At 42.3% G+C, this 13,294-nt stretch overlaps 1 protein-coding gene across 2 annotated transcripts; it reads left to right on the top strand.

Annotated features, from left to right (window-relative positions):
- The first annotated feature begins 256 nt into the window (after positions 1–256).
- LOC137416312 (uncharacterized) lies at positions 257–12,504 on the top strand. Of its 2 annotated transcripts, none has more exons than XM_068101846.2 (3): positions 257–569; positions 3,424–3,814; positions 7,641–12,504. In XM_068101846.2, the coding sequence occupies exons 1-3, from the start codon at positions 483–485 to the stop codon at positions 8,201–8,203; spliced, it is 1,041 nt and encodes a 346-aa protein (XP_067957947.2). In that variant the 5' UTR covers positions 257–482; the 3' UTR covers positions 8,204–12,504. The 2 variants fall into 2 exon arrangements, with proteins under 2 accessions (XP_067957947.2, XP_078626585.1); XM_078770459.1 differs by lacking the exon at positions 257–569 and adding an exon at positions 757–827.
- The last annotated feature ends 790 nt before the right edge of the window (positions 12,505–13,294 follow it).

Below are 13,294 nucleotides of genomic sequence, written 5' to 3'. Positions count from 1 at the left end.
TATAGTAATTTTCCCGTAGGTTTGGATGAATTTGAAGCAACTTGTAGTCCATAATTTTTTTTTCTCTCCGACGGGTAAGCCACCCGTGTTTTATGGTAAAACAGACAGACAGACAGAATGTACACGAGCCTGTTATGCCGCCGCAACGCAACTCCATTTTCGGACGTCATCAAAGCGCCGGCGCTCAGAGGATGCGGCGATGTCGATGCAACGAGAGCGACGACAACAGGGAGCGGCGTCTCACCCGGGAGCGGGAATACCAGCGAAAACGGCGCAAATACGAGACCCGGGAACAACGGGTGCAGCGTCTCACCAGGGACCGGGATTACCATCGACTCCGCCGGCGATGCGAGACCCAGGAAGAACGCGTGCAGCGGCTCGGCCGGGTCCGCGACTACCAACGGGTGCGTCGCGAACGTGAGACCCAGGAGGAGCGCGCACGGCGGCTCGCCAGGGACCGGGACTACCAACGGGTGGCTCGGATGAACGTGGGGCGCCCATACTACCTGGACGACGTGGAATTGTTCATGGAGGATGCATTTGCTGATCACACGCACCAGCTCTGTATGGTCAGTCTGTTTGTCTGACTACGCCGGACATACACATAGACAAGCCATGCTGTTCATTGGCAACAACACGCTTCATTAGTGCCCTGGTTCCCCAGTGACTACGTAATAAATAGATGACCTCTGAGCATTTTCTGTTAACGCGGTGGGATGATAGGGGAGGGGAGTGGTCTCCACTATCCCGGCATGCATTGCGAGGTGGGCGGGGTTTGTTCTGACTGGAAGCTTGGAGTCTGAGGCGCCTCGAGATCGTCGCGCTCGGTTCGTTGTCGTTGTTGTTGTTGTCGTTGTTGTTGTTGTTGTTGTTGTTTCATTATTTCCGAGACCGTTCGTTGTTCACCTGATGAGTAAACCCCGATTGTTGTTGGGTAGGGACCATTGTGAGCGCTCCGTGTGTTGTCTCCTCAAACTACGATATCTTCAACCCGGGGATCCTCGGCATTGAATTGATGTATCAAACATTTCTGGAGAATTCCTCATCCTTGTGTTAAAATATTCCTGATACAGATTCCAATGGGAAATCGATCAAAATGTCGGTGTAATAACACAAGCCCTTAATAATTTTATAATCGAGACAAATGATGATCAAGAGTTATGTGAGCGCCAGTAGTGTCCGATTCTGTGATGCAGATTCGTCACAATTATTCACTTTATGTGAAATTGTCTATCAGCTGATTCGCGCTCTACGTTGCTTTTTTTTTTTTTTTTCCTCTTCAATATCAATAAAAGTAGATTGGAGAGATCAACTAGAAAATTTGATTTGTGTGCAGACATCCTCTCTGGAAAATCCTCTATCTATTTGCTGATGATTCTACTCGAAAGTGACATCCCTCATCCTTCAGTTCAGGCAGCAGCCTCTTCTTCCCTTCCTTCAGACCTTGATAAAATCACAAGATGGTGAAACACTTGGGATATGTCTTTGAATCCAGACAAATCTCACATACTCACTATCTTGTCTGGAAAACCCTCCCGTCGACTTAAAAATCCTCCTGAGGAAGTTCCGTCATTCAAACTCCTTGGTTTCGCTCTCTTGGACAAACCACATTTCAAAGTTGGTCTCCAAAGCCAGCAGCCGACTGGGCATCCTCCGTCATACAAAGTCCTTCCTTGGCACACCTGATACACCTTGGCTTACGTTTGACAAGTATGAACCTCACAGCTTGCTCCGCTTGACCCCAGGGAAACCAAGGTTTTCAAGACTATTGGACTTCAGAAAAAATGTTTTCCATGCCGCACCGCCATACTATAATGGAGTTGTCGCATATGGATGTATGTATCTACTCCTCCAAGATTTGACCTCGGAAAATGAACTTTTCTGGGATTAATGAGGACACCCTGAAGTTGTGACTGGGCAAGTTTCATTGAATCCCATCGTGTTTTGAAGAGAACGTTTTTTTGTTTGTTTTTTGCCATCTCGGCATTCTTTTCCTTTTTGGGGAGGGGTGTGTAATTGGAAATATCTGAGCTATATGACCACTGTGTATTATATATATGCACCTGAGCAGTACACGTTATTGCTTCAAAAACATAACCTGGGTTGCTTTTATTTTCGGGAGCGATTGAGGCGGCGGTCTGTTGCCTATACACTACCCAAATAAAGGGATGTGTCAGAAGAATGTGTTGCACATTTGGAACAAGACTTGCCCTTAGGGCAGGTACTCTGCTAGTAAGAATAAAGGGGGAAAGGTTTTTTCCCTGTTTTTAGCAAAAAATAATAATAAAAAATTGAAGTGTGTGTGTGTGTGTGTGTGTGTGTGTGTGTGTGTGTGTGTGTGTGTGTGTGTGTGTGTGTGTGTGTGTGTGTGTGTGTGTGTGTGTGTGTGTGTGTGTGTGTGTGTGTGTGTGTGTGTGTGTGTGTGTGTGTGTGTGTGTGTGTGTGTGTGTGTGTGTGTGTGTGTCCGCTCACTTATACTTGCCTACAGGTCACAATTTTAAACCGATCTTCACGAAACTTAACCAAGGTTTCTTCATGAAACCGATCTTCACGAGTTTGTGGTCCAACAAAATCCTATATATTTTTTCCTATATATTACAAAATCCTATATATTTTTTCCTATATATTACAAAATCCTATATATTGAAAAAAGGTCAACATAGGTCAAATTTCTAAAATCCTAAATTTTCATTCGATTAACTTAAAATTTGAAAAGGATTTGCACTTTTGGTCATTGAATTCAACGACCAATTATTTTTGAGGTCAACATCGACCAATTTTCTAACTGTCAATTTTCATCCAATTGACTTGAAATTTGAAGAGGATTTTCACATTTGGTCATTGAATTCAATTCTACGACCAATTATTTTTGAGGTCAACATAGGCCAATATGTCAGCACAGGCCAAATGTCTAAAATCTTCAATTTACATTCGATTGACTTGAAATTTGAATAGGATTTTCATATCATCTAACTGAATTCAACCACCAATTATATTTGAGTTCAGCATCGGCGGAAACGTCAACACAGGCCAAATTTCTAAATTTTTCAATTTTCATCTGATTAACTTAAACTTTGAAGACTATTTGCATATCGGGTCACTGAATTCAACCACCAATTATTTACGAGGTCAAAAGGATGCTCTACTGAGTGCCATTCTGCTTTGTTCTGTTTAGCCAAGTGTCGCTCCATGAGTGATTTTTCATTATTTATTTATTTTTCCAACTGCTAAAAGCAAAAGAAAAATCGATAAACTGTTACTGAAAGTGAAGCTGCTCCACTCAAATCAAGGATTGCAACACAAAACATCTATGTTGGTATAAAAGTATACAATTATTTCATGTTTGGGCTAACTTCGTATTTGTTGAAGTAGTTATTTAAGAGCAGAAGGCTTACTCATTTTACCCAAATTACTTAATCGCAGGTTGCTGACATGATAGACTCGACAAGAAATTGGGACAACATCGGTTCCGTCCCGGCCTGGTTGGAGATCCAGGGCTTGACGGAGGAGTCGCTCCGAGCCGCGGTTACGGGTCTGGGCATCGAGATCCTCGGAGCTCTCTGTGCTCGGGCTGAACCCGCTCTGGTGAGAGTTCGACTCTGTTCTTTGGTTTCACGAAAGTTCACCTTCACCATGTACGCTGCGCTGTGCCGTTTCATGGAGTCGTGCCATGCACGGCAAGAATCGGTACAGAGCGCTGTGCCTCGATACAGAAATTACGTTGAGAAAATGGGAGGATCTGCAGGAGTCCTGTGGATCAAAGTAAAAGACAAAGACTCCGACTTTGAAGAGGAAGAAAGGGACCCAGAAGATGGTAAGTCATTGGAGCAGGACGCTTTACATGGTAAACCACGATTAGACCTGTACTATACCAATTTATAACAAATATATTGTATGATCTGCATGCCCCCATAGATGGTATTTGCACAAGGTGTGTACAGTAGGGAGAATGTGAGGATTTTTGTTGTTGAAAGTTTGAGAGATTGTGTTAAAGTTATTCGAATGTATGAATTGAAAAAAATATTAAAGTGCAACTAACATGGAAAAGACCATATGCAATCTAAATGTTTTTTTTTTTCTAAGGCTAAATATAAATAAATATATTATTGTGGAGAGGCATCCTAAAAAAACAAACACTCAAATTGTGGTGGAGAGTGGGGGGGGGGGGGGGGGGGAAACTTCCTTGTAATTGTTCGAAGAGCACTTCTACAATGCTGTTGAACCTGTCTATTGTCTGAAGTCACTGGTTGGAACAGTGAATTGCCCTCTCACAAAATGATTGGTTTTAGATCTCGACTGCATTTGATCTCGACATTCCTCCTGGGAAGGCCTTCATGTCATGAAAACCTGCTTTCTGTCCCGCTGTCTCATACAGAGGTTCCATCTCATTGCCGGTATCATATCCCATCCTCAAAGGTCCGGCATGCCGATTCCTGTGGCAAGGCGATGAACGGCTAACCTATCGAAGGGCAGTGTTACGTCATTCAGCATGGCTCGTAACAAATGTGTTGTCATCCTCCGAACATTATCTGGCTAAACCTTGAGGCTAAACTCTCCAACCGGTCTTGTTCAAAGTCTTTCTGATGCCTTGTTAGTGCCACCAGGAGTAGCAGTGGGGCAAAAGAGCTGCAGTTGGACTTATGCAAGGGAATAAATGAACAGGAAAGATTAGGAGAGTGAGGAGGGAAGGAAACAGCGTTATAAATTAGATGGTATTCATAGAAGACTTACCCTGTGCAGTCAACTTTGCCAACTCTTGTTTTTTAACGTTTTTGTTTTTTTGTTTTTTGATCCAATATGGCTGCCAGACCACATGAGCGATGACATCATAAATTTATATTCTGCAATATAATTGTTGCGTAGGTCACGCTCAATGAATTTCACAAACTGATCAGACCAAATGTTGCCCCTGTCGAATTATGACGTCGTAATTAAGGCACCAATGACATCATCGTTAACAAAACTTATTCCATATGGAGTTCTTTACAATGAGCCACGTTTCAATTTTTTCGATGAGGCGGTTTAGGAGTTGTAGAGGTGAAACGTTTTTCGTTTTTTTCCAAGATGGCGTCTGTACCACGTGACCTATGACGTTATAATTATTAAAATATTCAACAGGAGGAGGCGATTCTATGGTGAAAATTTCCTGTCCATCAGACCAACAGTTGCAGGGAAAAAAAATTCATACTGATCGGATGAAGCGTTATACTTGTCGAATTATGACGTCATAACGAAGGCACCGATGACATCATTGACATATCTTATTCCCCATGAGGAGTAGTTGACAATGAGACATATTGACAAGGGGTCGGTGGTAAGCCTAGACTTTTATCCCGACGCTTAAAAACAAAAAAATGGGTATTGTAATCGGCTCCATTCATCTGTCTGTCCGTCCATCCGTCACACTATAAATTGTTGGGCAGAAATTCACCAAACTTGGTAGTTATGATCACCACATGGCAAGAAGGTGCAAGAGCAGTCATTTTTGGCCACACTCCCTAACACTAAAAAATGCAATTATGGACACATTTTAAAACATTTTTAACTAGAACGGCACTCAGTGGAGAGCATACCACCGCCAGGTTGACCATATCACTCAATGGTGAAGAATCACTTTAATAATTCTACTAGCTGGATCTGAATCTTCACCAGAATCTAATCATTTCGTCCTTGTCACATACGCTACATCTCTGCCAAATTTCATCCACAACTTTTTGAGATATTTTGTTCACAAACGGACAGACAGACAAATGGAGACAGACAGACAGGGGTGAAAACATCACATCCATCCACCTTTGGTGGCAGAGGTAAAATTGAAACTTTGTACATGCAATCATCATTGGAAGACGCATGAAATATGCAAGAATTTGTTTTGGATTTGACCGCGGATTCATTCCCCGGGGGCGGGGTTTAGGGGTCACAGGGATCAAACGGGGGGAAAAAATTTTAACTCAATATTTGAGTTATTCTTTGTGGAACTTTTTACCATTTTTTAATTTGGGGTTTTGCAATTTTGCACCAGCAATTTCGCTCGAGTTGTAGTTTAACCAGGAAGGGATTAGCGGAAGAACGCGTGTCCTGGAGAAGCCGGGGAGGGTCAGAAAGCTGAGAGCATGTGTAGCTAGATTGGAGAAGAGTTGTTAAATGTTTGAGAGGCCATAGAGCACCAGGCTTTGAGCATCAGTCTCATCACGGGAGATGTCAATGTTTAGACCTTGATATTCAGATTTTACCTAGGTTCGGCGGTTAGGCCAGGAATTTTTGGAATTTGTACAGGGTGTCAGTGATAGCTCGCTTAGTCTTTGTGAAGGACACCGTGAGGTATTTAACATCCACCAACCAATCCTGGCAGATAGAACGCCCAGCTTAACGTCCATCCGAAGGACGGCACACATTGATGAGTCACCCTGCTTGTGAAACACTGCGATGACAGATTATAGCTGGGTCGGGATTCAAACCTAGGCTAGATAGCTCAGCTGCAAGTCGACATTCCTCTGAGCACATTTGCTTATCCCCCTTCCACATTGTGACTTCTGGCTCCACAGCACACTTCACCGCCATGGCTTGGACACACTGGCTAGAGAAATCGTAATGGTGCGTGACACTTTTTGTGATGGGAAGTCCTCATCTAGCCCCACCCACAAACAAGAGGTGTTTACACATACAAAATTAAACTTTCCTCCCCATCTATAAATTACATATGCTACACTGCCTCCCAAGTGCCACGTGTACTAAACGACTTGCTCTGATAGGTCCCTGTTGCATGACAAACTAACCAACTCAAAACACATGGACTATACGACAATTACCCCATCCCCTACTCCCTCCCCCTTTCCACATAACAATATAATTGTCCACAATTTGACCTTATTTGTAGATGAATACCATACGCACGGTGTCCCTCGTGAAGAGCAGGAGAGCCATCGCCAACACGCTGAAGAAATTCCAAAAATTCCTGCCCTAACCTTGGTCGAACGTCAGGCCTGGCCAGCCGCTTCGTGAAAGTCTTGGGCCAAATTTCCCCCAGCAAACCCCACAGCAACGTGGGAGATTGTGGCCATTAAAGAAGAAGAAGAATTTGTCAATTTGCCTGTTTCTCAGATCATCCTCAATCCAAAACCATGATGTTTTATCTACCCTCGTTAACCCCCCCACCCAATCCCCCACTCCCCCCGACCCCCTTTCACCCCCAAGCCTTGCTCCTTCCAAATTTCCAGTTCTTCCATCCTGGGAGTTTTCTTGTGTATCCATCCTTTCCTGCCCACCCCACTCCCCCCAATTCCTCCCTAAACCCATTTTTTGTCCAAGTCTCCCTCTATTTGTCCTTGAACTGTAGACACTCTGTGTCTGCCCCCTCTCTACTGTTACTTTTGTCCCGTTACATTGTGATCCATTTGGTGTACCAGCTCTTCCACGAGCTCTGACTCTGCATACAAGTAAATAAATACAACTTACCTTCATATTCGTAGATAATTATCGTGATGTCTCAAATTGGAAATATTCCGAGACTTAGCAATCCCCATCTCTCCTTTTAAAATTTGGAAACTTTTTTGCTGTGAATATCATTGGCATACCTGAGCTCTGTGTTCACATTCACCACGATCCGTGCGGTTTGCTATTTGCGTGACTGCTCTTCACAGGACGACAGGTGGATCTCATCAGGAAGTTCCCGTGCACCTTCTGCTCCCAAAGCTTCACCGTCGAAGCCGCTTTACAGGGGCACATGAGGATACACCAGTCGGTTTCCAGTGAAAGAAAGTACAAATGCACTCAATGCCCTTACAGCATGCACGACAAATGGGCAGTTAGAAGACACATTCAGATACACTCAGCTGTGAGACCGTACACCTGCAAGGTCTGTGCCAAGGGATTCATCACCTCGTCGTATTGTCGGATACACATGCGGGTTCACACAGGTGAGCACCCTTACACATGTAAATTGTGTCGGAAATCCTTTGGGTACTTGTCCTCTCTTCAAAGGCATGCACGGATCCACACCGGAGAAAGACCGTATACTTGTACTGTGTGCAGCAAGTGCTTCAGCCAATCATCGACGCTTAAGAAACACCTGCGAATTCACACGGGTGAGCGCCCGTACACCTGCACATTGTGTTTTAGAACATTTTCCGTTTCTTCAAGCTTTTACCGACACAAGAAAATCCATATCTTTAAACCCACAACCCAGGATAATGCCTACAAATAAACTGCTTTGCAATACAGAGGTGGGAAGATACTCCACCCATCAAAATGTCAGCAATGCAGCTGTAAAAGTGCTGTCTGCTTCAACAACAACAACCACAACAACAACTAGAACTGCACTCGGTAGGCCGCATACCTCCACCGGGCTGAACAGTGTGTTTTCTATCCCACTGATAGGCCGCACCTGGATTCGGACCTGAATCGAAATCTAATCGGCTTGTTCTTGTCACCAAACCAACTCGTACACCAAGTTTAGTCATAACTCGTCCATAACTTTTTTAAAATATCATGTTATATGTCGCTTTACGCCCGATCTCTCAACGGTGAAGAATCGCTTAGAGAATTAAATAATTCTCGTATCCGAATCCATCTTCAGATCTCCACCAAAATCGAATCGTTTAGTCCTCGTCACACACACAACCTCTCCAACAAGTTTCGTCCAAATCCGTCCATAACTTTTTGAGATATCCTGCTATGTGTCGTTTTTGGCCCTATCTCTCAATGGTAAAGAATCACTAAAAAAATTCTACTAGTCGGATCCGGATCTTCACCAAAATCTAATCAATATATCCTTGTCACATCCACTACCTCTCTGCCAAATTTCGTCGGAATCCGTCCACAACATTTTGAGATATCTTGCTCACAGACAGACAGACAGACAGACAGACAGACATGGGTGAAAACATAACCTTTGGTGGCGGAGGAAACAACGCAAACTCTATTCCTGACTAACAAAAGAGGTATAAAAAGAGCCAAGCTAGATAGTAGACAAGGAGATCGTCATCTTTTACCAAATTTATTTATTATTTTAGCACATGAAGCACGGGAAAAGGAAATCAGGAACAGCTTCGGTTTTATTTATTTATTTATTTTTTATAACTCCTCACGATACACGACTTTTGAAATGACAAACAATACCAAATGAACCCTTTTGCGCATGCGCTGTGAGTGTGTTTACAGCGACTCTGTTTGGAATGCACGACACTTTTAACCTGCCGATGCTGCTGGCACAAAATCTTTGATTCAAATAGTCTCTCGAACATAATTTTCAGCATGGTCAATCATAATTGTTCTGTTCCCGAATGCAAATCGGATTTAGGGAAACCTAGGAAATACGACAAATATCTTTCGATGAAACTGAGGTGTTGATTTCCTATTTTTTGAATTTTTTTGTAATGGGATTTTGCCCGCCACAAAGCCTACAAGGCCACCCGAGGTGGGGCCTACAAGGCCACTCGAGGTCTTGATTTCCTATAATGATTTAGGGAAACCTAGGAAATATGACAAATAACTTTCGATGAAACTGAGAGGTGTTGATTTCCTTCTTTTTTTCTTTTTTTCCCTTTTTTTTCTAATGGGATTTTGTCTGCCACAAAGCCAACATGGCCACTCAAGGTGTTGATTTCCTATAATGATTTAGGGAAACCTGGGAAATACGACAAATAACCTTCGATGAAACTGAGAGGTGTTGATTTCCGTCTTTCTTTTTTTTTCTATTTTTTATTTTTTTATGGGATTTTGCCCACCACAAAGCCTACAAGGCCACTCAAGGTGTTGATTTCCTATAATGATTTAGGGAAACCTGGGAAATACGACAAATAACTTTCGATGAAACTGAGAGGTGTTGATTTCCGTCTTTCTTTTTTTTTCTATTTTTTATTTTTTTTATGGGATTTTGCCCACCACAAAGCCTACAAGGCCACTCAAGGTGTTGATTTCCTATAATGATTTAGGGAAACCTGGGAAATACGACAAATAACTTTCGATGAAACTGAGAGGTGTTGATTTCCTTCTTTCTTTTTTTTTCTATTTTTTATTTTTTTATGGGATTTTTCCCACCACAAAGCCTACAAGGCCACTCAAGGTGGGGCCTACAAGGCCACTCGAGGTGTTGATTTCCTATAATGATTTAGGGAAACCTAGTAAATACGACAAATAACTTCCGATAAAACCGAGAGGTGTTCATTTCCTTCTTTTTTATTCTTCTTTTTTTTTTTCTTCTTTTTTTTCTTTCTTTTTTTTAATGCGATTTTGCCCGCAACAAAGCCTTCAAGGCCACCCGAGGTGTTGATTTCCTATAATCTCCTGTTTATAAAATTATCGGGCCACGTTGAATATATACAAACTCATGGCTTCATAGAACGTGCAGTGTTACTTCAATGTCACCAAAATAATGATTTAAACTCATTAAAAATAAAATCCGAAATTTAGTGCTATTGAAGTAGTCCAGAAGCAATGCCAAACAGCACCCTCATACACCACCCCGTTGAACGTTTATTTAAATTGAAGTACGGTACTGCAAAACTGGAGGTTCTTGGAAGTATTATGACAGGTGATTTGTGTACTATAGTCTAAAAATGCAGAATTCAATTTCAAATAAAATAATGATTTGGAAAAGTCATGTAAATAAATTATTTCCGGGTTTTACTGCCGTTTTCCGCAGCGTCTATTACATCACCCTATCTAACACATTACATGAGTTCTTCGTAATAGTTGTTTGTGTCCATTGTGACGTCCTTAAAACAGTAAGTTTCCTGTTTGGATTGATTTTCAATTTTGTTTGACTGCGAGGCAAAAGCAGACATTGGAAAAATATAATTTCACTCCGCTCTGTGCATGTGCGATGGGATCAAATTCCGAGACAAAGTACGGCAAACTTGTCTTCTGATTCATGTTCCGAACTATAACAGCACTCGGTAGAGCGCATACCTCCGCCATCCTAAGCAGTTTATGCTTTGTATCCACTGATAGACCGGATCTGGATTCGGACCTGAACCAAAATCGAATCGGCTTGTTCTTGTCACCAAACCAACTCGTCTACCAAGTTTAGTCATAACTCGAACATAACTTTTTTTAATATCATGTTATATATCGCTTTTCATCAGATAATTGAGTACCAGTTCACTGGTAATTCCCTGTTTGTCGTTAAAGGCGGCAAAAAGGATTGGCGTCAGGAAGGGCATCCGGCCGTAAAACATCGCTTCAAAAAGGGGACCAAAAAACAACAACAACAACCACGGTTCCCGAAAAAGGCCAACCCCCGCTTTGCGGGGAAAAATGGCCTCTAAAGGTGGTTATATCGCTTTTCATCAGATCTCCCAATGGTCAAGAATCACTTCAGAATTAAATTAATTCTCGTATCGGAATCCATATTCAGATCTTCACCAAAATCGAATTGATTCGTCCTTGTCAGACACCTAACCGGTCCACCAAGTTTCGTCCAGAGCCATCCATACGTTTTTGAGATATCTTGCCATGTATCGTTTTTGGCCCGATCTACCAATGGTGAAGAATCACTTTTAAAATTCTACTAGCCGGATCCGAATCCGGATCTTCACCAAAATCTAATTGTTTTGTCCTTGTCACATACGCTACATCTCTGCCAAATTACGTCTGAATCCCTCCACAACTTTTTGAGATATCTTGTTCACAAACAAACAGACAGACAGACAGACATGGGTGAAAACATAATATCTAACTAACCCTGACGTCCATAACGTTTTGAGACATCGTGATATGTATCGGTTTTCGCCCTATCTCTCAATGGTGAAGAATCATTTTAATATTAAATAACTCTGGTATCTGAATCCATATTCAGATCTTCACAAAAATTGAATCCATTCTTCCTTGTCACAATGTCACACACCCAACCTGTCCACCAACTTTTGTCCAAATCCGTTCATAACTTTTTGAGATATTGTGCTATGTATCGTTTTGGCCCTATCTTCCAATGGTGAAGAATCGCTTCATTTATCAAATAATTATTGTATCCGAATCCATATTCAGATCTTCACCAAAATCGAATTGATTCGTCCTTGTCACACACACAACCTCTCCACCAAGTTTCATCTGAATCTGTCCATAACTTCCTGAGATATCTTGCTCACTGACAGATAAACAAACGGGCGAATACATCACCTACATCCACCTTCCGTGGTGGAGGTAAATATGGACACTTTACTCCCTGGGCTGGACTCATTTTTCCCTCTGATACCTATCAAATGGGAGGACAACCCATGACGAGTCACTCTTTTACTTACATTTTCTGTGGGGAAAATGTATCCCAGTTCTTCAGTAAATTGTGAGGATACACAGCACTCAACAAGCGTACACGTGTGAGGTATGTATGAACATATTCGCCGGATGTTCAGTTGTGAATTGAAATCCGTGACATCCTCTGAAAGGGGTTTTGCCCAATCTGCACGTTTCCATCCTGTTTCCCCCTCACTTTGAATCACATTTTGTTTGCATTTCGAATAAAAACACTTTGACCTCACTTATTTCGAATAAAAACACATTTTGTTTGCTGCTTGTCACAATCAATTGATGAAACTTATTTGAGATCTTCCTTGCTTTTGTAAAATTAAAAGAAAACTAGAGCAATGCGACTGTGTCACCAACATGCCTCCGCATAGTCCCACAACAGGTAGATGCCCTCGTTCACTGTCCTAAAAATGAACAAGTTTGATTTAAATCCATTCAGCTGTTTTCAAGTATCACATTTTCACCAACCATGACAGGTTTCACATTGATCGGTGAAGCGGTTTCAGAAAAGGGATTTTTTTTAAATATCGGCTTTCAAGCTAATATGGCTGCCGCACCACATGACATATGACCTTTAAAAATGTGCACTCTGCATATGTATGGGTAGGGGGATCACGTCTGTGTGTTCGTGTTGATCGGATATGGTTCATTTTTCTATCCAAAATGTCTGCCAAACCACGTGACCTACGATGACATCATTTTCAAACTAGATGCAACAGAGGTGTCAGATGATGGTTGTAAAAATTCACATCAATAGGGATAGCAGTTTTAGAGATATAATTATTTAATATTTTTCTTCGATCCAATATGGCTGCCAAACCATGTGACCTATGAATGAATGATCGTTTTAAGGCCATTTTCCCCGCTAGAGCGGGGGTTAGCCTTGCGGGCCCCATGACAATCATGGTTCCCTGTTTGAGGCGATGTTTTTATGGCCGGATGCCCTTCCTGACGCCAACCCTTGGTCACGGTCTTACGATGAGCAGGGATACGGTGTACCTATTCTAAACCGGGGTACACACCGGGATCATTCATCCCAGCAAGCTGGTAC

This window comes from Myxine glutinosa, chromosome 1 (genome assembly GCF_964187855.1).
Source record: "Myxine glutinosa chromosome 1, kmMyxGlut1.1, whole genome shotgun sequence".
NCBI classification, from domain to species: Eukaryota; Metazoa; Chordata; class Myxini; order Myxiniformes; family Myxinidae; genus Myxine; species Myxine glutinosa.
The sequence above is the reverse complement of the archived record's forward strand: the minus strand, read 5'-3'. Positions and strand labels throughout refer to the sequence as shown.